The sequence below is a fragment of the Meleagris gallopavo genome, chromosome 13, assembly GCF_905368555.1.
Source record: "Meleagris gallopavo chromosome 13, MGAL_WU_HG_1.1, whole genome shotgun sequence".
Lineage (NCBI taxonomy): Eukaryota > Metazoa > Chordata > Aves > Galliformes > Phasianidae > Meleagris > Meleagris gallopavo.
The window spans coordinates 2,851,387-2,876,617 of NC_139416.1; the positions used below are offsets into that span (position 1 = coordinate 2,851,387).

Below are 25,231 nucleotides of genomic sequence, written 5' to 3' on the forward strand. Positions count from 1 at the left end.
AACACCACAAATGTGTAGTTTTTAAGCCTCCTCTCATAAAAACAGAAGTTAATACTCCTTTGAGTAAGGATGACTAGACTAGGCTCCCTCTGGAGCTCATCAGTTCTTCTCCTTAATTGACCTAGGCAACTGCTGTTTAACAATACACGAGGCACTCCCCCCTCACTAAAGGGCTCACATGTTGCTTTTAATGTTTCTCATCAGCTTTGTCATCATAGTCTCAGAATAAAAGTCTGAACAATGGCCTCTTGCACTGTTGTACAGATGGAATCGAGCCTTGTAGGCCATCTCAGAAATATAGTTTCAAATACAGGCAGACTTCTTAATAAGGCAACAGCTCTAAGAACACAGGTTTAAAGAAGTGTTGATAAAACACTTTTGTGAATGAAGGCTTCTTTCAACTTCGCACCTGTTTGGGACCTCCTGCAATCTTGCCAGTTAACGTCTGAAAAGCCTGCCCTTCTGCAGGTCATAACGGGTAAGTAAAAATCAAACCAAAACAAAAAAACATCCTACCTCCTCCTCTTCCCCCAGCAACCCAAGGCATGCTTACTCTTTGAATCAGAGAGCAGCTGAGCTGACATGTGGTTCACTTGCCAGCTTTCTGAAATTGCAGCACTGGAGAACTCTAGGATTTCAATATTCAAACTCTGTATTTGTACCGCCAACATTTAACCTCACATTCCAGGGCGGGGTTGGGCTCAGAGCCTGGGACATTCCAAAAAGCATTCCAACCAGCAAGGCCCCAGAGGTAGCCCAGCAAGCACATCCATGTTAAAAGGCTAGTAAAAGTATCTTTCTGTTCCCACCTACGCTTCTAATAAGCAGTGTACATATAGGCCTCAGGGAGGGCTGATACAGCACTCCTGTACACATGGATCACACCTCAGCAGGCATCATCAACAGTTTCTGAAACAGCAGTACCAAGACTCAAACCCAACTGCTTTCCTGTTTACTTGCCTTGTGATGGGAAAGAAAGGCTGCCTGACTGAATTCCTTATGATTAAGAGGTGTTTGTTTTTTGTTTTTTTTTTTTAACTATTTTTAACTAAAAATTTTTTCAATATTTTTTAAATAGTGAAAAAAAATTCTGAAGAATAAGGCTAAATACCCTCCAACCCAACTGCAGTCTCCATCGCCATCCTATGTAAGGATGCCAAAGCACAATGGCTGAATCATTAAACACTGCAGAAGTCAGCATATTTTCCAGAACAAAAATGAAATATCTGCCACCTTCTGTTTATAAAAGGTACAGCAGAAAACAGAAGCTGTCCTATAGACATCTCACTAATGCAGTTTGCCTTTTAAAACTAACAAACAGAACAATTCCTAGAAGGAAAGCACTGTGCTAACAGAAGTGATTACTTCAAAACCAGTATTTGGGAGGGAATATGCATAGTAAATACAAATTGTCCTAACTATGGAACTGATTAAGATGAACAATGGCCGTGGGGCAGGAAGTCACACATTAGCTGTAAAATAATTAAGAAGAATGAAGGCACATGACAGAAAACAAACATTAAGCAGAAATACTTTCATATGCAGGTACACACACACAACTGCAGCTTCCCCTTTTGACACTGGTCAAGGGTATCCAACATATGTTCTGCTTTCTCACCATTTGCCAGAATATACAGCACTTCTATATTTAGCACTGAATGCTCATTCCAACAGAGTGACTCTCACTCTCATTTTCACATGCTCTGACCATTTGGCCTAGTTGTGCCCATCCAGAACAACAGCACAGACCATTTCATCAATGTATTACAACAAATTAAAACAAATAAACTGTAAGCATTGGTGACCACAAAATAATTTAAATAACAATTAGAATATATGCTCTTATTAGAAAACAAAAATAAGAGAAACAAGACTTTTTCCCCTCTATAGGGGTGACTGAACAGGTTGCCAAGAAAGGCTGTGGACTCACCGACATTGGAGATACTCAAAACCCAGCTACGCACAGTCCTGAGCAACCTGCTCCTGTTGACCTGCTTTGAGCAGGGGGGAGTTAGATCAGGTGTCCTTTCCAAGATCAAACTTCTTGATTCTATGATACTGAGATCTTGCAAGCCACCACACTGCTAGCAGGACCTAAAAAATTACTTTTTCTTCAATTATTTGCACCAAACTATAAATAAACACAGGCCACCAGACAGCACTCAGTAGAAAAACGGCTACTTCTTTCATTTCTGCTTAATACTGCAAATTGTTTTGCAGCTTTGGAATAAAATTCTAATACAAAAGTTGTATCAATTTCAAGTATGCTGAACTGTATTTGGAGCAGTATACAAAATGAATAATGACTGGATAGATTTGCTAGGAATTACTCTGTGATCTGAAGAGCAGACATTTTAAAATGAATGTATATCTGTATCTCTGGTGAGATATTGTTCTTCCATTACAAAACAATGGCTTCATACTGGCACCATCATTTAAGAAGAAGATGATAAATTTTAAATAGGAAGACTTTTGATGAATATCCTGAACATCCAAGCACGTACTTTGCACGTTTACACAGTACTCCAGAAATCATGGCATAGTATCCCTGTAATTTTGTCTTCAGACCAGAATTGATAATTCGAAGATGATGATGAACTGATTTTAAGACCACTAGCACCGCCAACTGAGGCAAATCAAGTCATGTTTCAAGAACTCACACAGCCATACTTCATGGGTGTCAAACCTTTGGCTTACCTGGGTCACACTGGGTGAAGAACTGTCTGGGGCTGCATGTATATAAGTTGCTCCAAAAATAATGCCACCTGTTGATTTCCATGGAAACTACAATGGATATAATGAGCAAGTAACACTGTTTGATAGAGTTTTTTCTCTACTCAGCTACTCTACTCAGTTAATTCTCAGCTACACAACATTGTTTTTCAACACAGTCACCACTATTAGCTCTGCATTTTCATCAGCGAGAACAGGACCCTGCATGCCATTCCCATAAAAGCCTGTACCAGCAGAAGTGACCCACTGTTGCTACTGCTGAAACACAGCATTCACTGCCTCACTGCACTCACATCCACTTGTTGGTCTCCATAAATATTCAGCAAGCATTGATGAATCTCAATGGGTGCCATTTTTTCTGCATAGAGGAATTCAGCAACACACCTTTGTTTCATACACATTTCCATGTCAGATGCCATTCTATCAGACCATCTCTCTGCTGCCACCTGTCAGACAGCAACAAAATATAAAGGGAATATTGGCAGGAAGATTCAATCTCTATTATCATACCATCAACCTTTGCTTCTGACATCATGAGACAATTTTTGGAGCTGCCCTCATGAAATATGTAATATAGTTAACATATGAATAACAAAACATTTTAATGTTTAATAGTTTGCTAAAACAAAGGATATCAACAAAACCAAACAACCAGTGGGATATTTGACCTTGTTTTTGTGAAACTAACCTCAATCTGGTTCAATGGCAGTGGTTTCAACTCTTTGTGAGGTCTCAAGGTGCTGGTCAGATTTCTGATGAAGTTTCATTTTTCCCATGCTGCATCCTTGAAAACAGTTATTACAAATATACATACTGCCAAAACCAATCACATAAGGCATGATTGTGAGGTAAGGGGTATTTCTCTGTTAACAGAGGGCTTGTGAGGTCAGTAAAGAGACTTGATCAGATTTCTTAGTTGAATGCCTGATAACTCTATCCATTCCATTTGAAAAATGCGCAGGTCATGTATTTATGCTGACTGAAAATGGAGTTGCAAATATACAAAAAAATTGATTGAGACTTGTTCTCAAATTCCTTAATCACAGTAGAAAGTATAACTGCATATTTTTTGCTGTTCAGAGGACTGTTTATCCAATGCAGCAAAACAAAATTATTTCTAACTTGAGTTGGAACTGCACTGTTCCCTTTCCTTGTCCTGGCTTCAGCCCATGTAGGGTTAAAAGTGCACTGATATATTTGGTTGATGCTGAACAATGAACCATGATGGCACGGGGCAGAGGGCAGCTGCACTGCAAGCTGAGACAGGCTGCATGCAGCCCACAGGCTGCAGGTTGGATGTGCCTGCCATACTCCAATGCCCATATTGCTAGTAATATATATGTAAATATTTACTAGTATTTCCAAGCTTAAAGTTACAAAAGAGCTCAAAGCTTAATTTGTTCAAATTATTCACAGCTACCAAGCTCAGCTCCAATTCCTTATTGGAAAGACTCTAGTGTAATACCTAAGACCAGGAAAGTGTGATTAATTCTGTTGTCACATTTCTGGAGAGTAAGATGTAGAAGTTAATCACGAAGAAACGTTATTGTCATGCTTAGTGTTATTATTTTCAAGTTCTCCTCTCTGCAAAATCCTTTCTCTCAATATGATGGAAGTAAATAAAGCCTCAAGTCATACATGAAACTCATTTGATAAAACCATGTCTATTTGCAACTAAAATGTTTGTACTTTAGTTCCATAATGATTCCATCTGCTTACTACTGCTGTTCAGATTTCTTACCAGCATACCATAAATATCTTAAAAGAAACAATAAAGTCAATGACAAAGCAGCCTAGAGTCTGATATTAAAAGAATTTATTGTTTGAGATAATATTCTTGACGTTTTCCTAAAATCAGATTGCTGATTTACCCTGTCTGAAAGGCACCATGGGGATAGCAAGTGGTAAACAGTAGATCTTAGTGGCATTTTTCCACAGCTAGGGAATTTAGCCATCTCAGAATCCAGACAAAGTGTGAACAGCAAGATATACAAATAGGAGCTAATTTCTAGCTTCTGTGTAGTTGTATGAAGCCTCTGACCTCCATGCTACCGTTGCATCTTAGGCACATTCATGTCAGAACTTTCTTCAGCAAAATTAGCTTTTTTATGGGAAGGCTCAGCAAGATCTTTTCCATGATCTCTGTTGTTCAAGCACTCCTGGTCTTCTCTCTTGTGCTCTTGGTCTTCTCTCTTGCGTTTGTTAATCAGGTGGTTTTCTCCCTCACACAGCTTTCCCTCTGGGACACCCAGTGTTCTCAGACAGACAATAGCTGCAGCCTGTTCTGCTAGTTTCTTGGACTTGTCCCTGAAGAGCAAACAGAGCATAGGTAAAAGTAGAAACTGAAGTCTCTACACTGCCAAAACAATTACTTTCCTGTCTCTGATGCAACATGGTGAAATACACAGCATCAGTAGTCATTCCACAGTAGAAGGAAAAATAGCAGTTCCAGAAGTGATTTGAATCTTGCTAGGAGTCAATGTTGATTTGCCTCCGCTGATAGGAACAGTTGCATCTCAAACTCTTCAAAGGTCAGTATACATTTGGGCCAAGTAGCTGCAATCCTCAGATAAGCTGACTTTTGCAAATATGATCATTAAACAACATCGAGTTTTGAATCACTTTCTGAAAAAACACCTCAGGCTGAAATATCATCTCTTGTAGGAGTACAAGTTCACTGACATAAGCAGGAACTGTTCCATAATAATAAAAATTCTGTCAATTCCAAGGGGGATTTCAGATTAAATGTTTGTGAAATTCAATATTTGAAAATGTTTTCTTAAAATTTCATACCAGCTGAGCTTTGCTTCCTGAAGTCTTTGAACAGTAGTCCCAGAAACACCAGCAATTGTTGTCTGCATTTATCCACTTTAAAGTGTTCAATACTGAGGTTTAAGCTCTGCAGTTGTATCAGGTTCAACTTAGGTGCAAATGCCTGAAGCCAATCCCAGTATTAATAGATAACAAAAAACTGTCATGAAACTTTAGAGCAGTACCAAATGTAACTGTTGATCAACTGTGAAGTCTGACCAGCCACTGAACTGAGTCTTCTGCTTCACTATAGTCACCTAATCCTGACTTGGTATTGAGATCTGCTATAGTGGCTGAAAACATTACCCCCTCAAATGTCTCCTCTGTCTCTCTTGGTTTGTTACTGGACTCTCTGCAGGCACAATTGAACCGGGTCACCTATGTGCTCCCCTTCCACTAAAATTGTGGACCATCGTATTAGGTGAATTAAGATACAGAATAATAGTTCACTTGAACTTAATCTCTCTTGTCACATTCAATTCTCAGAAATTTTTAATCCTTTCTTACTCCCAGAGGTAGCTTTAGGAGTATCTTTTTATTAAAGTCACACAACTTTTAAGCAACACATCAGAAATAACTACAGTACAGCTACAAAAGCATTAACTTACCACAGAGCTGATCTGTACTTTTGGTCAGCTACTGTTACCACTGAACAGAATAGTTTATCTAGTGGTCTTTGAACCTGCAGAGGAAAAAAAAAAGAATTAAAGATGTAGATGTGTCAAAAACAGCAAAGACTGTCAAGGTTCCTTACTATTCTTGTCTTTACTCCCCATTAAATAACACCCTTAAAACTACCATAATTATAAATCTTTAACCTTGCATAATCAGGATTAGAAAAAGATTTCTCCAAACTACAAATACTTTTGCATTACAAGAACAAATCCACAACAGTAAGTAACAACCTCAACTCAAACAAGCAGTTGCCCCGTCCAGTTTAGTTCCTACTTTCAACAGTGTCCAGCAACAGAAGAAAACATTCTGAAACCAAACTCTAACATCACAGAAGTTACTCAGTCAAGGACTTCTGTGTAATGACCTGTAATTGCAGCTACTTCTTTCACCTTCACAGAAACTGAAGATCTCACTTCTACATAATAAAATAAGCTGCCATTATATATATAAAATAACTTCTGAACCATCTTACTGCAGAGCAATACTGCACTGGGAAACTGAACTCAGTGCACCAAGTCTCAGAACGGCAATTTTACAAGAGGAAGAGGTTTGAAAAGTTTTGATTGACTCACAGTTTCATAAACAGGCTGAGGATGCTTTTCTTTCCTACACCATTCCAAAAGATACATTTTTGGAGTAATCTGTGGTGGATATTCTCGCCTAGACAAAAACATCTGTGGTCAATAACTGTGCTTAGAGTTTATTTAATAAGCAGAACTACTTTAAATCAGGTCAATAAACTCAGCAAAATAAGTGCTGCTCATTCAATCGCTTCTACCTGTTACTCTTTGTGGTTTACTTTTACAGCTCAAATTGAGAAAAAATGCCACTTTCTTATTAGACAGTTCAAGTAACATCTAAAAACTCAATACCTTTTGTATATTCATATTTGCTTATCTACAGATACTTGATTTTTAACTGCTTAGAACTCTTAGTAATTTACTGAGTCTCTGAATGCCTGAAGCTGAAGAACATGTAAATACCATAACATCTAAATAGCACAGGAAGAAGAGTGATACTAGTGATTACTTAATTACATGCACAAATTGCTTCATAGAAAGAAAATCACTCTGTACATGCTGCTATGCAAATCATTACTCTCTAGAAACTATAGAATATTGTTAAATTCATTTTACAAATGCAAGCTACTGAAAAGAATAAATTTGTATGCTTACTTGTCAAATCTAACAGCCATTTTTATTACATCTGGATCTTCCATCTGGTCATCTTCATCTTGCTTCTTAGTTTCCAAAGATGTTTTCTTAGCTTCAAAAACAGCTGTTGTTTCTTCATAGAACTCAGACATTTCAAAGGCTTCACTATTGAAATGGAATTTCTTTGTATTAGAGATCAGATTGTGGTTTTTTGTAACCAATTATGATAAAATATAGAAAGCAATTGTTTTGAAAGAGTATATATGTGCAGAGAATCACATTAAAGTATAGCTATATTCTATATGGTGACATTATATTGTTTCACCTTCAATTCTCAGACATACCTGATATGCAAGAAGAAGAAAGTCCTTATTTCCATCACTATATATTTAAACTGCAATATGAAACTCCAGGCAGAATCGGAAATACACATCTTGCAGTGTTCATTCAAGTTATTAGCCTAATTTGAGTATTGTCTGCAAGCTCCAATACACAGGAGGAAACTAAGATTTGGATCACTGGCAAGTGCCTCAAATCACTGGAAAACTTACTTGCTGAATAAGATCAGAGTACTCAATGATACCAGGCTGTTCAACAATAAAATGCACTCTAGCCACAACATTATCTCCAATGCAGTAAGTGGAAAAGTGTTGAAGCTGAATGTGCTGTTACATAAATTCTTTCATCTGAAATGCAGCAGCCTTTGCCTTGCACTCAGTACTGAGGTTAAAAAAATCTCCTAGGGCTGCAACACACCATCATCACCACAAGGCAGCAGCATTAACATTTTTGTCTGACTATAAGCTCATCTTACATAACTCTAAGTTATTTCTTTATCTGGATATTAACCAGTCAGTTTGGAACAATGTTTAGAAGGCTTTGTGTTTGCTGATGAAAACTGATAAAATGAATTTTTAAGAGGTCTCTCCTCTGCACCTCTCTTATGCATGTGCAGTGCTTAAGCAAATTTTGCAATTGTTATTGCATCACACATAAAACCCGCTTGTGTTCAATTCTGCAAGGCCCTAAAGAATCATTAGTACTTAAGTATCATAGTTTTACCCCAGACCTTCGCCCAGTACTGATGTGCATACACTGTACCCCCCAATGACCTGTTTAAAGGCTTGAACCTTATTTAATGGTTCCTTTACATAGTACACCTTACTATTAACTTACTAGAGAACACCACCATCCATTTGGCTATATTTATTTGAAGTTGTAAAAGATTGTTTCAATTTTTCAATTTTGGTCTACACTGCAGATCTTCTAACCAAATTAGAAAACTATACACAGAAAAGAGCAAGTTACTACAGTAAAATTTGTTCAACACTGCAGACATGAAACTAACTTGCAAAGTGTAAGTATATTTTACAAGTTCCACTGCTCCTTACAATTAATGGAGTCTGGCTCCTGTTATACATAAAATACAAGTCTCCTCTCTGGATGTTGTAACAGAACAGTGCGTGGTGTTGTTTACAGAGAGAAAGTGTTGATAAATCACAGTGAACAGATAAAAGAATTGCAAGCACTTACATTCATTTTTAAATATGAACAGAACATTGATTAGGCACTGCCAGAAAACAGTAATTTCATTTGCAGAATGTTTCAAGTTTTCAACATTTCTTTTATTTTCATATAAAAAACTGTTTCAGACTGCAAACTGAAGTTTCTCCTTCCAAGAACTTACCTCACATCATTTTAGAGGTCTGGGAATAAGAGACTCAGTAAAGCTACTATATTTCATGAATCATACAATGCCTTGGGTTGGAAGGCACCTTGAAGATTATCTAGTTCCAAACCCTACTATGGGCAGGGTTGCCACCCACCTGCTCAGGCTGCCCAAAGCCCCATCCAATCTGGCCTTGAATTGCCCCAGGGATGGAGCACCCACAACTTCTCTGGGCAACCTGTGCCAGTGCCTCATCATCCTTTTAGCAGAAAATTTCCTCTAAACAACCCATCCAGATCTCCCATCTTTTAGTTTTAAAATACTTTACCTTATCCTATCATCTGCCTATGCAACTTTCTTGTTGTTGTGGGTTTTTTTTTTTTAGTGCAGCACTTCAAGTACTAACCTGCAATTTCCTCAAGGAAGTTGCCACAAATGCTCAGATATGAGAAGTGGCACAAGAGAAGTGCATGCAAGTATCATACAGACTATCTTCATATACTGTTTTGAGTTCATCTCTACATGCTCATTTAAAACAAGCATTATGTCATAAAAATCCCAGGAACATGAAGAACCCACAGGCACGTGGAAAGCTTTCCTTAAAAAAAAAAAAACCCCACAACAACCCACAGCTCTGAAAGAGGACTAGTATCCAGACCACCTCTATAGAATAATAAAACTATTTTTCAGTTGAATAAATTGATGCAAATATTGGATAAACTCCTGTCTGAGCACCTCTCAAATTAGCTGAAGTCTATATAGATACGTTTAGGGTTAGACCCTTTTAACTCCTGAACATGGAGGAAACTTGAAAATGGTTAGTACACATTTTTTTCCAACTTCTGAATGTCGGAAGTGCCAGGCAGTGCTACAGACAGAACTGGTTTCTGGTTTGCAATCTGATACAGAACACAATCTCTGTTTCCAAAGCTCATGCTTACCAGATTTCCTGTGTGGACTGTGCTGCATGCAGCTTCTTACCCTGAGCAGTTTCCAACTGTTCTCTTAACATCTGACACAAACAATATTTTGTGTTGGTATAGTGATTATCATATCTCACTGCCTGAGAAAGACAAAGTATATAAAAACACACCATATAAGTTTTTATTAGGTAATCTTCATGTCTCTTGATGAATTTCAAAGTCATTTTTGAAATGCAAAATACAGTGTACAGTTTTCTCAATATATTCAAGACTACTCATCTAACCTTGGCTTCCTGGCTGCTAAAAATTCTTGACAGTATTTGCGATAGGCAATTAACTTCTAAAAACAAAGCTGACAGGAACCGAGTAGTCAGTATTCCTTCACTTATCTGTTCAACATTAATTGCACTAATAACATCAAGAGAATTGTCCTACTCATCATAGACTACCATAGATGGGTAGCCTTGGATGGATAGCCTTTTGGATAGCCTTATAAACCTCACAAAATGTTGCCAAAAAACCAGGACTAAAGAAACAGCATGTAAGAAGAGAATCACTAGAAAAAAAAACAGTTTTCTGAATGATTTCTGTAAATTATTTACTGAACACAATATAAAACAGAAGTAGTGATGGTTTACTCGCAAGACTCTCATAATATGCTGTATATTTTAATATCACCAGAGTTTAAGTCTCTGAAACTAACAGGAACTAAGACACCGTATTAAGATTTGGACTAAATTCTAAATAACATTAATCACAAGGAAAATCTTCCAAAAAATACATACGTATTTGATGTAATCTTGCATGACTTCTTTCAAGGGGAAAGGACCTTCTTTTCTGAAGATAGATGGGTTCCACATGGCAGCACGAGCTATCATTACAGATGAGGCAGCTGTTGCTTTCTGGAAGGTCTCAATGTCTGTATATTCTTTGATGAAGTCATGAGATCCTCCACTACAGATGAACATCACTGTTATGATCCAGAAAGTTTTATTTGCTCTTCTATAAGCTTTAACACAGCCTTGTATTTTCAAATGTGATATTACATTATTAATGGTGATACTGCATTCAGGATATTATCTCAAAACTAAGAGGAAAAATGGGTTATGTTAGCAATAGACCATTGAAATGTTGATTACATTTTACTTTTTTATTATCTGCACATTTTCTTTTAATTTTTTTTAATTTCTGTTTTTTAAACAGAATGAAGACAGTTTGTTTTAAACAAACTGCATACTTCCACACAACTTTTAATGGACAGGACACAAAAAAAACACACTGACATTGTTTGAAAATGATACTTTGTAATTATTGCCCTGTAACTTAAGTATTTGCCCCCACATGAAAAAAAAAAAATCTTTCTTCTGCAGTAGTACATCTTAAGTTAGATACAGGTATATTGCAATAACAGCCAATTACTCCAACTTACTTTGCAATTACTGGAATGGAGACTGCTTCAGATATGGCTTTGATCACATCACAGTGCACAGGGTGCTGAGGCCTCTCCTCCTTCTTCCTTTCCAACAAAGGAAAAAAGACCAAAAAACTCCTAAGAAACTTGTACATATTTAGATCACAGCAGAACTACCACAAATTTTAAATACTTATTTTTGTTGATTTTGTTTACGTATTTCATTTTTTCAAGTGTGAATCTTTTAAATCAAATACATTTAAAGTTATTGCTACTGTAACTCCATATTCAGATTAGCAGGGATTTTTAGACCCATGTGCAAGATAGTTTTATTTGGTTTTTATTGAACCTAAATTTCTAGAAAAATAGCAGTAAGCATTCATTAGCACTAAAAAGACCAATTCCCTAATGACTAGCTTGATTTTTAAGAATACTTATTTAGCTAGCAGTTGAAATGAGAATTACATATTATATGCAGAGTATATTCTAATCATATCTTATTGTGCAACATTTGCCAGCAAAGCACAGCAAGGATGTAAAACTCTTGCCTGGAACAGATTTACCTTCCATGGACTGCAATGGCAGCAATACCAGTTTTTTCTATTCTCTTTACCAAATTTACAGTGTCCTCAACCTGAGTGGTAGAAGAGAATGACAACCTTAGTTCAAAGATACAAAACAAATGCCAGAATTCTTGTCTTTCAGTAAGAGACATAAAAGACATGTGACCCCCATAATTCAACAGCAGCTCTCAAAGCATATATCTATTTAATATATACTTCATTGAAAGAACAAGAATCCATTTTCAGTAATTCCTCAAAACCACAGATTGCAAACTTTCTTGAGCCAGACAACACAATACTCTACTAAAGAGTATTTTCCATCAGGTTTTTGGGCTATTTGAAATACTAAACAGTTAGCAAGTTCTCTTTAACCATTACTCTGTGAGCTGTAACTAAAACACACCTTAGATGGATGATTAAGAGAAAGCTTTCTGAAATCAACCTAAAATGCAACCATGTGTTCATAAATATTCCTATTAGAAACACCTCAGAGTTAACTAAAATAGTAACTAAAATACAAATGGCATTCACACATGACTAGTGAATCAAAGAAGCAGTGAAGAACAGGAAGCTCCCAATGTGTATTTAAAAAGGAAAGATGCTGTTAAAAGGCAGAAAGAAATTTGGTACACTGCTAGATTAGCCTGCCTTATATAGCATAGCTCTGCAGCTTCAGGGTCAAGGAGATTTTTTTTTAAATGCCAATTTTCTTCTCAAAAGCTGGAAGGCAATCTAGGCTCACCACTAAATAGCACAGTCTGCAAAAAATGCAACACCTACCAGGTAGCACAAACACACAGATAGAAGCCCACCTGCTGCTCTGACAGTGGACATGCTATGCAAAACCAGCTTGAAAAGATAGGAAGAGGCTCTAAGATAGACATAGAAATCTAAAGCAGAAGTGCCAGCTTTTGTTTAACAATATTAGACAGCACTTATGAAACAAAATGATCTTATGCAGAGTAGCGATTCTTATCAGAGACTTCATTTGTTTGTATAATCACTTTAAGTCTACATGCAAATGACATTTGAACAGCTAGCTCAGTTACAATTCAACCACCTACAGAAGTGTCTATCCAGTTCATTTGCAATCACAGCAACTAAACATGTAATCAAACAGATTTTCAAAACCATCACTCACTAGAAGAGCAGGCACATCACCTGGAGATTTAAAAATACATATTTTCACAATATTGTTAGTAGAAGAATTTAGAAAAGAATTAGAAAAGAATTAGAATTTAGAAAAGACACTGACAAAATAAAATGCAACAGTTGTATCAAAATAACTCCTACCACAATTCCCTTGAAATGACTTTACTCAAGAATCTATCTATAAACAGTCATTCTAAAGATGTGATGGAAGTTTTGCTTCTGCAAAAGATTATGAATCTCCTCATATAAGCTAGCAATTTTTGTGTTCAATCTATCAAACAATTTCTGCAGCCTTTTTAAGTCAGGCATCATCTGTAATTATTACTGCCTTTGTACATACATTTAATCAGGAGTCAGGAAACACAAAGCTCCTTGCTGCACAGAATATGAGTAGTTTCTAGAGCACAAGCTAGGGAGCTGGAGAAGTAACACTACCACTAGTTTCACCTTTCATTTAAGCCTCATGCAGACTGCCACTGCATTCAAAGGCCAGCACACTGTGCCTACACACATGTATTACTCTCCATCATTTCCATACACAGCAATAATCTACACTTCTTACTTTTCACTCTGTGTGCACCCATCAGCAAAGCCTTTGAGATTAACTCAGTGGGTTACAATGAACAAGACTACAAGCCGTGATTATGGAAATGTCCACATTCAGAATTCAATAGAATAAGGCCACGTGTAAACATCTAATGTTTAGTACTTTGAGTTTTTGAATTACAGGAGAGAAGTTTGGCAAGCCAAACAAATTATAATTCCAAATGCTATTTCACTAGAGCAGGTCTAAAATGTCAATTTATAAGAACTCCACGTACTAGAACTGATTTTAAATTACAGGATTAAACTAAAATAAAGAACTTAAGTATAACAACTCATGTTCTTACTGAGGGCAAAATACGGATTTTGCAGGTTACTGGCTTACAAATTCCTTTAACAAGAGTAGTCAGTATCTAGAGGGGGAGAAAGACAAAAAAAATGTGATTACAGAAGTGACCTGAACAAAACTATCTTTACTTCAAGATACAATTAAATTAGAACAGTTTAACATTTGGTTATTGTATCTCTTTAAAGATCTTAGATACTTAAGGAACACAATCACTAACTGAGTATATCATTTTATCTGATAGACAAGAAACCCAATGCTGCTTGTAAAACAAATTATAAACACTGACAATACTTACAGACTCTATTTTGTCAGGATCAGATAGAAGTGCTGCTCCCATACCTCCCTGAGAAAATACATAAAAACTGTGACATTAGGAACATGAAAAACATGTTTTTCAACTTGATTATTTCATATAATAGCTGACCATAGCAAGAGTACTGCAGTGCTTATTAAACCAAGAAAGTAGAAAATGGAGAAATCCAAAATGCAGGAGCATTAGTGAACAGCTTGGTGAAACACATTTCCTGGCATAGCAAACACATTTCCTTTCACATAGCATCAGAATAATGAAGCAGTAATTCAGGGCACCAACTCACTCCCATTATGCCAAGGTGAAAGGAGATTTCAAAAAGCCATTTTTTGCAACTGTAATCATCCATTCCTACTCATTTAGTGACAGCAGAGCACTTGGGATATTGTTTGATCATTATACATCACGTTTGCAGGATTTTTCCATAAGTAATTCCTGCCTACACAGTGTAAACTTAATTAACCTGCTTTTTTAAGTGACTATATTAAACATATTATGAACACTTTGAATTCAATATTTTGACTGCTCTTTCAGCACCATCTCACCTGCACACATAGATCTAGAGACCAATAGGCAGATATAACAAATTAAAAAACTGTATGAACTTCTTTTGATCCAATATTACTATCCTCCTCTCCCCATTACTACCACTGCTACAGCCAAAAAGATTAACTCCACAGAAGGACAATACAGGACTGTAACAGCAAAGGGACCAGTGCAGAAAGGAAAAGTAAAGGTCTTCATCTCTCTCTAAAGGCTTACAAAAGAGACTCTACAAGGGAGGAGTCTCCAACCAGAGATCCTCCCCTAGTGACAGTCAGCCATTAAATGGCACCTAAGAGAGGTGCAGCCAGGCTCCACCCCTTCCTGTCACACAGCTGAATTGCCTTCACCTGTGCTCCCAGGGCTGACCTTTCCCCAGGTGCTCCATCAATTGTTCAGGCCTGACTCAACAATTACCATAGAACCACTAAGCTACTAAACCATATTTAGTAGCACCTCATCCAGATGCCTCTTGAACACCACCAGGGACAGTGACTCCACCACCTCCCTGGTGGCTGTTCCAGCACCTGACCACTCTTTAACAGCAAAAGTTTTTCCTTATATGTAATCTAAATCTCCCCTAGCACAACTTACAGCTATTTCCTCAGGCCCTGTTTGTTGCCTGGGAAAAGAGACTGATCCCCTCCCCAGCAAAACCTCTCTTCAGGAAGTTATAGTGCAGAATGAGGTCTGCCCTGAGCCTTCTCTTCTCTAGACTAAACGATCCCAGCTCCCTCAGCCACTCCTCATAAGACTTGAGCCCCAGATCCCTCACCAATTTTGTTGCTCTTCTCTGGACATGTTCCAGGACCTCAATATCCTTCTTGTAGAGAAGGACTCAAAACTGAACCCAGTACTCAAGGCACAGCCTCATCAGAGCTGAGTACAGGAGAGATGATTGCCTCCCTGCTCCTGCTGGCCACACTATAAATGCAGGCCAGGGTGGCATTGGCCCTCTTGACCACCTGGGCACCAAGGTGCAGAGCCAACCCTGGGGAGCTCAGGTGCAAGCAATGTACCTGAGTAAGCAGAAGGGGTGGAGCCAGGATCCACCCCTTCCCAGACCTCATTTAAGGGCTGACAATGGAGGTTTCTCTTATTGGATATCCCTGTCTACCTGAGGCCTTCCAAAAGTAAGTAGCTCTTTTCCTTCATTTCTATGTCCATAGTTGCTATATTTAAGCTTGCTTTCATTTGCTGTAGCCAGGCTTTACCATTCCACTATTATTATGGTACTTTTAATTCTGTTATTGTATTATGCTCCCTATATCATTTTCAGGCATTATTATTAAAACAATAAAAATGATAATGGGGCTAAAACAGGAATTACCCAAGAAATCTACATAGGCAAACTATCTCAGATTAAATATTAGAAGAATAAAAATATTTCTTCTTTAGACTATAAGCTAATCTACAAAGCTAAACATAACAGAAGAGAAAATGTACCTGTAAATTGATTAATCTTATGACTTTCAAACTATTTAAGTGAAGGTACTAAATATCTGAAAGATGCCTTACGCTGTCCTTAAGCTCATTATATGCTACCAAGGAAAAAGTATTCTTTGTGAGGGAAAAACCCATCAGTCATCTCTTAAACACTCTACATACAGTTATTAAGGCTCTTTGGTTCTTCTGTTCCAAAACTTCATGTAGTCTCTATCTCTTTAAGACCTAGAATAAACCCTTTCCCTATTAAAGTAGTTTAATCAAGAAACATATTCCATTTCTGGAAAATACAATTCACTAAAACAAAATATTTTCTTGGCTTAAAAACAGAAAAAGGAGAATGAGAGATCTGTATAACATCATGGCATCATGCAAGGTATGGGCATATTTGGTAGCATCAGGTTTGGCCACTACTATTCCTTGTTTTAATAACACTGCATTTAACAACTAGATATCTCATTTCAATTGGCTATGTCTATTTGTGCGCCAGATACAATAAACTAGCACAGAGTTCTATTTTGGGGATGGAAAGAATAGTTTACTTGATCCGCATGCAACTTGGTTTAACAGTAGACAATATCCAAGTTCTATAAATGCTTAGATTGATAATAGGAGGTGGGGAAGACTTCAAGCCCTCATTTGCCTTTTTTGCCTTAATAGAAGGACAATAAAAGCTTCCAGATGGAAAGAAGTGATAACATAAAATTAGGAAGAGAAAGTATTAATTATGTGAATATACTGTCATCTCTGTTTAAAGGACAAAGCATTATAGTTCCATACGACAGTTCCAAATACTAAAAATGCCAGTAATACAAAGACCAGAAGACAAAGTTTACACATAACAGCCAGGCTTATTCCCTAGAATGGAGCTTTGAGTCTTCTGAACTGGAAGCCTTTTCTATAGAAGGTATCAACGAGAGAAAGATTCCAATAAAATCAAAATTCACTTGCCTTAGTAGAATATTCTTTTGGACAGCCCATATTGATATCAATACCAGCTACATCACTTTCTCTGAAATAGAAGAAATGAGAAAAATGTATTTCAGCATACTAGAACAAGAATTAGGAAATAGATACCTTACCAGGAAGCCCGTTTCATCATTTTAAGGCTTAAATGTAAATTCAAAGTTAAGCTTTTATTTGAACTTATGAATTTCCAGCTTCTCATTTATATATGTACTTAAACAGCAGTCTGAAAACCAGGCTAAGTGTTTTGATGAACAGTGTGCAGAAGCTGCAAATACTCATCTTAAATGTGTTTATCTAGAATTAAGTGATATAAACCATGTTGACCACCAAATTCACCAGTGTCAACAAGTCTTATGGAAATTTCATCTATTTAAAATGGAGACTTAAAAACACCTTTCAAAGTGTTTGAGATGCACTTTTCATTTCTGCACAGTATTTTACTAGAGGTTTCAAATCACACAAATAGGAGTTATTAGCAGGCATAATGAATATTACACACCTGCTAATAAGGCCACAGAATTTCATATTGGAAAGATCAAGGACACACCCACTGCACTGGAAAAGTGCCATTCAATCCCTGCATAGAAATCATGCAGCTACTATTTTGAGTATGAATTGTTTTAAATAGAAGTTGCAGTCTACATTGTTATACTGTTGATCACCAAGATGTAAATCAGTACTATCCTATACTGTTCAGTTCTAAAAAAACAAACCAACACTTTTCTTGAACCTATCAAGACCTACCTTTATCCTTTCAATCTCTACAATTTGTCTTCTCTAAAATAACCCCCTCCCAAAAAAAAACCAACAGAAAAAAAGCCACAACCACCACTACCAACGATAAAACTATGAAGCCAGAGTGGGAATGGTGTGAGAGTAGATGACTTACACAAGCTTAGCTACTGCCAACGCTCTTTCAGCATCTGCTGAACCCTGATGATAAAATAAGAGTATATAATTACAAAATAGCATCAAGTGAATAAAAAGTACACTTCCACACAGGTAAAACTAGATCTGCTCTAAACATTTAATACAATGTAAAAGAGACCCTGTCGCAGCACAACAGATAGCAAAACCATTTAGCTTAAGCATGTCAACCAGTGAATGACAATAAGTGATGCAAAAAGAAATTAAGAGATCAAGCCTCTTTCCTAACCTACAACAGTACCAAATGTTCTCAGTCTGTCACAATTAGATATCCTGTTTTTAAGAATTTCCATCTCTAAGGAGTCAATAGCCTTTACCTACAGCTTATTCCAGAGATATTGTTATCCCTGAAAAAGTCTTTTTCATTGTCTAATGCCGCCTCCCTCCTCCATCAATTTAAGCAACATTAATGCACATCCTAATGCTCTCTTAGATAAACAACATCATTTAGTCTTTCCAGTGAGGCTGCTCACAGTGCAAGATTAAAGCATGTGATCAAGCATCACTGTAATTCATTGCTGGTATGCGTATGTTTGAAAATACAATAAAGAAACTAATTACAAAAACAAGATGACTTCAGAGAGCACAGAATTCACCTTAACCATTTTTTCTGAAAACACTTGTATAGAAAACTTATATAGCAGCATGTTAACTGCATGTGTACCAACAGTTTAAAAATTCTGTAACAAATGTTACGTGAAATTTTATCTTTATCTGAAGCATCAAAGAATAGATAATCTGTAATACAGAGTTCTTTTGGACTTAGATTAAGACTGTAACTAGCACTTTCTTGTTTAGGAGAGTACCTGTTTTTGCTTTCTTACCATTTGAAAGACGACACGGTGCCTCTCCCTTTCACAGGTTCTGAAAACAACTCTTTCATTTGGTGCAACAAAGTCTACTGTTTCAAGTACTTCTATATGCAGTGAGAAACATTAAAACAGACAAATAATATGCAAATGTAATCATAAAGGAAGTAGTGACTATACAATTTGTATATAAACAAAATGCTACCAAGCAAAATTTCCATGAACAACCAGTGACACCTGATCTTCACTAAATCCTTGCAGAACATTTCTTGCAAACTGCAGATTCCATTACTTGGTACTCCCAAATTATCTCCCAACTTGTTTGGTGGGGGAGCAACAGCACTGGAACAAGCCAGAATGAATGTAACACTAGTTTTCAGAAAGGCAAGAATGGAATGTAGACTTATGGTTGACTTCTGTTCCCTAACAGAGATGCTATAAAAAGCTGTTTCTCATTTCACTCATCTGTTGTGAAACTTATGAAGGTGTTTTAAGAACTTGGCTGTGAAAATCATGTTATGCCTAATCTAGGCCCCAGACCTGAAGTTAAAGAAAGAATGACAGTAAGACCTCAAATTCATTCCTTCCGTAATAATGCTACCAACAGGTAATACTTATACAGACTCTTGATCATAAGCTGTCTCTACTAAAGTCTGAATGAATGTGTTTCTTGGGCACTGTAACGGGCTAACGCAAGGTTTTGGTAGCAGTAGGGGATGCAGGGGTGGCTGTGAGCTGAGCCCAGCACTATCCCCTTCACCTGCCTACCCAGTGACCTAAGCTCTGTTACAAAAATTAACAGAAAACTCATTGAATCCCTGCAACAGCTTAAGTCAATGGTGAGGTTTCTCTTCCTGTTCTGTAAAGGGTAGGGAAGAACCATATGTTAGTAGACATATATATTTTTTTTTTCCAGTATCCTACAGTGTTACTAATTGGTTAGCTCAATCCTCTAAAATGACTTGTGGTTTCCCTGGCTGAACAAATGAAGTGCCTGGAGAAATAGGAATGAAAGTCTAAAACTGTACAGAAACATACAGGTGTAAGAATGGCACTACAAAAGCTTACTTAAGTTTCTATGAACTGTTTAGACGGATTATAGGTATCCACATCTCATTGTGATCACTGTAAGATGACTTCAGCAAGGTATTTTTTTTCTCTTGCATAAAAAGAAGAATGCTTACAGATATTAACAAAAGAAATACCATGCTTACCATTTACAACTCTCTTACACTGCATCATCTTTATGTCAATCAGCTCCTGAGAACAAAGGGGGAAAAATCTTAATGAGTAAAAGTATACAAACCTTCCAGCTGTAGGCAGTTATCTGTTTTATTAAGTAATAATAAATATAATAATAAAAATAACTATCAAAAGTAGAACAAGCAAACAAACAAAACAACAAACAGAAGCATTGCACTCAAAGTTTCAAACTATGAAAGATGACTGTAGGGGAACTGTTAGATTATGGCTTGAGCTAGTGTTCAAGCACCTGGTGAAAGGCTGTGGCTGGCCTAGGGAGAACAGGCAAATTGTTGGCACCTCTGATCTCTATGCCAGAAGGTGTGGACACAGGGTAGAGCCATCCTAGTCTAATGTAAGGGCCAGACACCAAAACCCACCTGTGAATGCTTTGCCTGTTATTGTCAAGAACCTGGCAGAAGCAATTTCACTTTTTTATGAGCAGAACAATGGTGTACTTCTATAAGATCTATTTTGCTCACCTATCTACTATGCTAGAAACAAAAGTAAGCTACTGCTGTAAAATATAAATAACTTTATAGTGAGTGCTTTGTCTAAATTAATTGAAATAATTAAGCAGTCTTATGGCATGGCTCACTCATAACTTGATGACAGCTCAAAGCATTCTGCTGAGCTACTCTATCCATATCTTTAATGGAAAGAATATGGAAAAGGAATGTCCTTGAGTAAGCCAAGTCTGTTTCTGTAGTCAGTTCTCTGCAACCACGTCCTCAGATTTCCCATCCACCCGCGATCCTTCACTCTGTTGGCAGTAACCACGTCCCCAGCCATCCCACTCATACCTCGCAGTACACGATGTCGGCGCCGTAGTCCAGCGCGAGGAGCCGCATTGGCAGCGTTCCCACGCGCACCATGGGGGCCAGGATGTTTTTTCCCCTGAAGCAGAGAGGTGTGTTCACCGTCATTCCTGTTGCGATGCTGTCTAAAACAGAGAAAGCAAGGCGGGGGGGGAAGGTGTTAGCAAATACCATCCCCTACCAGTAAGCGCCCAAAGCTTTTCTTCGCGGGAGCTAAGGCTGTCAACCTGACAGGCTCCACGCCGCCGCGACCCCGGAGCCAGCTGCACGGGGAACGGGCTGCGCGGGGCCGCCCCAGCTCCCAGTCGCCTACCGAGGGGTTATGGCGGGATGAGGCCGGCACCTGAGGTACGGCCACACGCGCTCACCTTCCTCGCGCGGCGCCGGCTGGGCGGGGCGCTGCGTCGTGACGTCATCAGATCGCGCCGCCGCTATCACGCGGGGACGGCCATGGTTCTAAGGCATGGTAGGGTGGCCGCGGCCCGGGCGGCGGGCGCGCAGCCCCCCGAGAACGTGGTGCGCATCCCCTGGGCGCTGCGGCTGCGCCTGCAGCGGGGCGAACGCGGCCGCCGGCGCGGGCAGGGACAGACGGCGGCCGTGCGGCCCGGTAAGCTGCTGCTGCGGAGCCGGCGGCCGGAGCTGAGCCAGCCCCGCTGGCAGACGGTGGGGCGCTGGGAGCGGCCGCATCTGGTGTCGGCGGGTTGGAAGCACAGGAAGGCGCGTGGGGACTACTTTCAGCTGGAGGCCGTCCAGCAAGCGGCCCCCGCCCTGCTGGCGCCCGAGCCCCAAGCGGGGCAGGGCCCGCTTTTCGCGGAGATGGGGCTACAGCCGGCCCTGCTGACCGCCCTGCGGGACCTCTCTATCGGCCGCCCCACGGCGGTGCAGCGCCTCGCCATCCCCGCCCTCCGCCGCGGTCGTAGCGCCCTCTGCGCCGCCGAGACGGGCAGCGGCAAGACGCTAGCCTACCTGCTGCCGCTGCTCGACCGGCTACTGGCTCGCCACGCCGGTCCGGAGTCGGCCGCTGAGAAGCCCGAGAGGTCGGGGCCGCGATCGGCGTCGCCCCGCGGGTTGGTGGTGCTGCCGTCGCGGGAGCTGGTGGCGCAGGTGGGCGCGGTGGCGGCGGCGCTGTGCCGCCCGGCGGGGCTGCTGGTGCGCGGGCTGACGGGCGGCGGCGCCGAGGGAGGGCTGAGGCGGCAGCTGCGGGCGCCGCCGCCGGGAGCCGCCGTGCTGCTGGGCACCCCGGGGGCTCTGCGGACCGCGCTGCGGTGGCGCTTCCTGGTCCTTGGGCGGCTGCGCTGGCTGGTGCTGGACGAGGCGGACGCACTGATAGACGACGAGTCCTTTGCCGCGCCGCTGCAAGAGGTCCTGGCGCACGCCCCGCTTGCCGCGGGTGCCCCCGGGCCGGCTGGCCCCGGGGAGGAGAGGACCCAGGTGGTGGTGGTGGGAGCCACCTTCCCTGCGGGGCTCAGCCAGATGCTTGCGAGGTTTGTCGACGTGGACTCCTTTGTCAACCTCAGTACCCAGAGTTTGCATCGCCTGCCGTCGCATGTCCAGCAGAAATTTGTCCGTCTCAAAGGCCAGGACAAGCTGCCTGAACTGGTGCAGCTCCTCAAGGAGCGCTCAGCATCCAGTGGGGCTGTCCTCATCTTCTGCAACAGTGCCAGCACTGTCAACTGGCTGGGCTATATCCTGGATGACCACAAAATCAAGCACCTGAGGTTACAGGGACAGATGTTGGCAGCTGCCAGAGCTGGCATCTTTGCCTCCTTTCAGAAGGGAGATGTGTCTGTCCTCATCTGCACTGACCTTGCCTCACGGGGGTTGGACACTAGCAGCGTGCAGCTCGTGGTCAACTATGACTTCCCAAACACCCTGCAGGATTACCTACACCGCGTGGGGCGTGTTGGGCGGGTCGGAAGCAAGATGCCTGGAGCTGTGGTTAGCTTTGTAACCCACCGATGGGATGTGGACCTGGTGCAGAAAATAGAGACTGCTGCTCGAAAAAGGACAAGTCTCCCAGGCATGGACGCTTCTATTAATGAACCTCCACCTAAAGCAGGTTGATTTGAGTTGGTAATATGTGGCCTGGTAGGGACTAAATTGAATCCATTAAGACACAACAAGTAAGTGTGTGAGGTAGGCTGAAATGGTAGAGAATTGACTTTCGGAACAAGATGATCTGGTTAACTTTGTGCACTGTGATGTGCAGTTCTGTTGCATTTCAATGTCCTTTATCATTAGCAGCTAAACATCATTTTTTAAAATGTCTACTGGCAGGAAAAAAGAAATTATCTTCCCAACCTTGTTGCAACTTTGACCCAATTTAGTTACATGGTGGAAAGGCAAAATGACAAATTATGTTGGATTTTTTTATGGCAGCTTATTCAGAGAATTGTAGACCAGATACCTCTAAAGATGGGTGGGAGAAAAATTGTATAATAAAACTGAAGGCTTTTTCAGGCTTTGATGTCTTTCACTGAGAATAAACATTGGTGCTGCTTTATTGTATTAAAAAAGGCATTGAGTCTTCACTGATTGTTCTTTATATGACATGTCTGTTGAAGTTATTTAAAAAAAAAAAGCTGGAAATGTCTCCAATGGCAGGAAAGAAAGTGTTTTGACTCAAATTCTATTCTAATGGAACAGATGCAGGAAGTTTCTTTTGGGTATGGTGTCACAGTTCTCTTAAACTGAGAGGATTAAAGTGAGACTGAGATTATTTTGTATGTAGCTGCTCATTTGCATCCATGGGAAATAATCACTGAAAAAAAAAAAAAACAACTCTGATTTATATTGGGGAGACTTACTGTAGCTCTTCCTTTTAGTGGCTCTTTTTCTGTACTATCCATCTCTTTGCCTGTGCTAAAACTCAGTATGTAGAAATCTGTTAACTGAAAAGAACATGGCAGTGTCTCTGTATCTGGTTTCCAACCAAATAAGGTTCTGGAGCTAGTCTTAGTATGAGTGAAAGCTAAAGAAACAGAAAACTTTAACAGCCACTTCAGCATAAGGCTATAACTTTTTCCTAGATACTGAAGCTGTGTATTCTGTTCAGTTGCAGTTACAGGATTCTTAGAGTAAAGTTATTTTCTTCAATAGAAAGCTTTCAAAGCTTTCAACTTTATGAATGAAGTGGAAGGGTGACCTGTTTGTTGTGTAGACCACTCTAAAGTTCACTCCATCACAAATCATGCAATTCATGCATCTGCAGGCAGATGCATGCTTTCCTGGAGAGTAAATACTTAAATGTGGGGGCAATCTGTAGGATTATAATTTATAGAAAATCCTCTTTGTTGAAAAACATCTTGTGTTGTATCAGGTCCTGCGAGTGGCTTTAACGTGACTACACTGATTATCTTAGATGAATTAGTTTTATTAAACTCCAAGGGAAAAAAAAAAGAAGCTAATATTCGCTTGCCTGCTTTCAGGCTGACTATCTCAGGTGTCACATAACTTCAGTGTGATCTAAGAGGAGGCAGTTTTCGAAGCTGCAATGCTTCTTCATGTTACATAAATGTGGAGTTACTGTCTTTTAGTGTCCTCCCTCCTGAGTCAGCTGGTGATAATGGCTTTCCCAGTTTCAGCTATAGTTGTCCTTTTAGGTGAATTTTTTTTTATTCTTTTTTTGTTTGGGATCCCAAATGCTATTGCAGTTACGTGTTGTAGTATTTTGCTCTGCTACCTATAGCTCTCAGCTAAATAATGTGACGTGACTGAGTTCTAAATCACTCTACCTCTTTTCAGGTAACCTTTGATTCCGGGGAGAAAATAGCCCTAAAAGAAATTAAATGATGTCACATAAACATCAGCTTCTGACTGGAGATCCGCAGTCAAAACAACCTGGCAACGATCATAATGCATCCGCTTGGTTTCTGTCAGTAACTAAGTGGCACTGGTGATAACAGAGCCGTTCTTTTCTCCTGAGGCGGCGGGGCGGGCTGTCCACTCATGAGGGGTGCGGGCTCCCGCCGGCGCTGAGGGGCTGTGGCGGGAAGGGGCCGCCCCGCGTGCCCGCCCTCGCGCCGGCTGAGGGGGCGGTCGTGGCGGCTCCGGGGTGACTGCTGGTCAGTTCACCACAGCAGGTTCTGGTGGGCGTGCTTGAGGCCAAGGTATAAAACGTACACGTTATTAAAAAATATGAATGTTTGGTGCATGGAGTACATCTCACAGAAATTAAGCATATA

At 39.9% G+C, this 25,231-nt stretch overlaps 2 protein-coding genes across 5 annotated transcripts; one reads left to right on the plus strand and one right to left on the minus strand.

Annotated features, from left to right (window-relative positions):
• Positions 1-4,534: 4,534 nt before the first annotated feature.
• DUS2 (dihydrouridine synthase 2) lies at positions 4,535-22,145 on the minus strand. 4 transcript variants are annotated; one of them, XM_085234630.1, is made up of 16 exons: positions 22,014-22,145; positions 21,033-21,172; positions 20,202-20,247; positions 19,003-19,094; positions 18,141-18,184; positions 17,234-17,294; positions 14,279-14,326; positions 13,982-14,047; positions 11,940-12,010; positions 11,395-11,481; positions 10,751-10,919; positions 9,984-10,105; positions 7,395-7,538; positions 6,792-6,879; positions 6,153-6,226; positions 4,535-5,040 (listed from the first exon to the last, which is right to left on the minus strand). In XM_085234630.1, exons 2-16 carry the CDS (start codon positions 21,153-21,155, stop codon positions 4,782-4,784), a joined length of 1,494 nt encoding a protein of 497 aa, XP_085090756.1. In that variant the 5' UTR covers positions 21,156-21,172; positions 22,014-22,145; the 3' UTR covers positions 4,535-4,781. The 4 variants fall into 4 exon arrangements, with proteins under 4 accessions (XP_085090756.1, XP_085090754.1, XP_085090755.1 ...); XM_085234628.1 differs by lacking the exon at positions 22,014-22,145 and adding an exon at positions 21,416-21,473; XM_085234629.1 differs by lacking the exon at positions 22,014-22,145 and adding an exon at positions 21,361-21,455 and having other exon boundaries at positions 19,003-19,091.
• Positions 21,437-23,563, plus strand: DDX28 (DEAD-box helicase 28). Its single transcript, XM_010718006.4, has one exon. The coding sequence runs from the start codon at positions 21,498-21,500 to the stop codon at positions 23,109-23,111; it is 1,614 nt and encodes a 537-aa protein (XP_010716308.2). The 5' UTR covers positions 21,437-21,497; the 3' UTR covers positions 23,112-23,563.
• Positions 23,564-25,231: the final 1,668 nt, after the last annotated feature.

Excerpts from the sequence above, each read along its gene's own strand:
- DDX28 (XM_010718006.4), top strand. The coding sequence starts at position 21,498 with ATGGTTCTAAGGCATGGTAGGGTGGCCGCGGCCCGGGCGGCGGGCGCG.
- DUS2 (XM_085234630.1), bottom strand. The coding sequence starts at position 21,155 with ATGACGGTGAACACACCTCTCTGCTTCAGGGGAAAAAACATCCTGGCC. Across the intron at positions 10,920-11,394 it reads TCCATTCCAGTAATTGCAAA|TGGAGGATCTCATGACTTCA; the intron begins GTAAGTTGGAGT and ends GTTCATCTGTAG. Across the intron at positions 7,539-9,983 it reads CAGTCCACACAGGAAATCTG|TGAAGCCTTTGAAATGTCTG; the intron begins GTAAGCATGAGC and ends CCATTTCAATAG.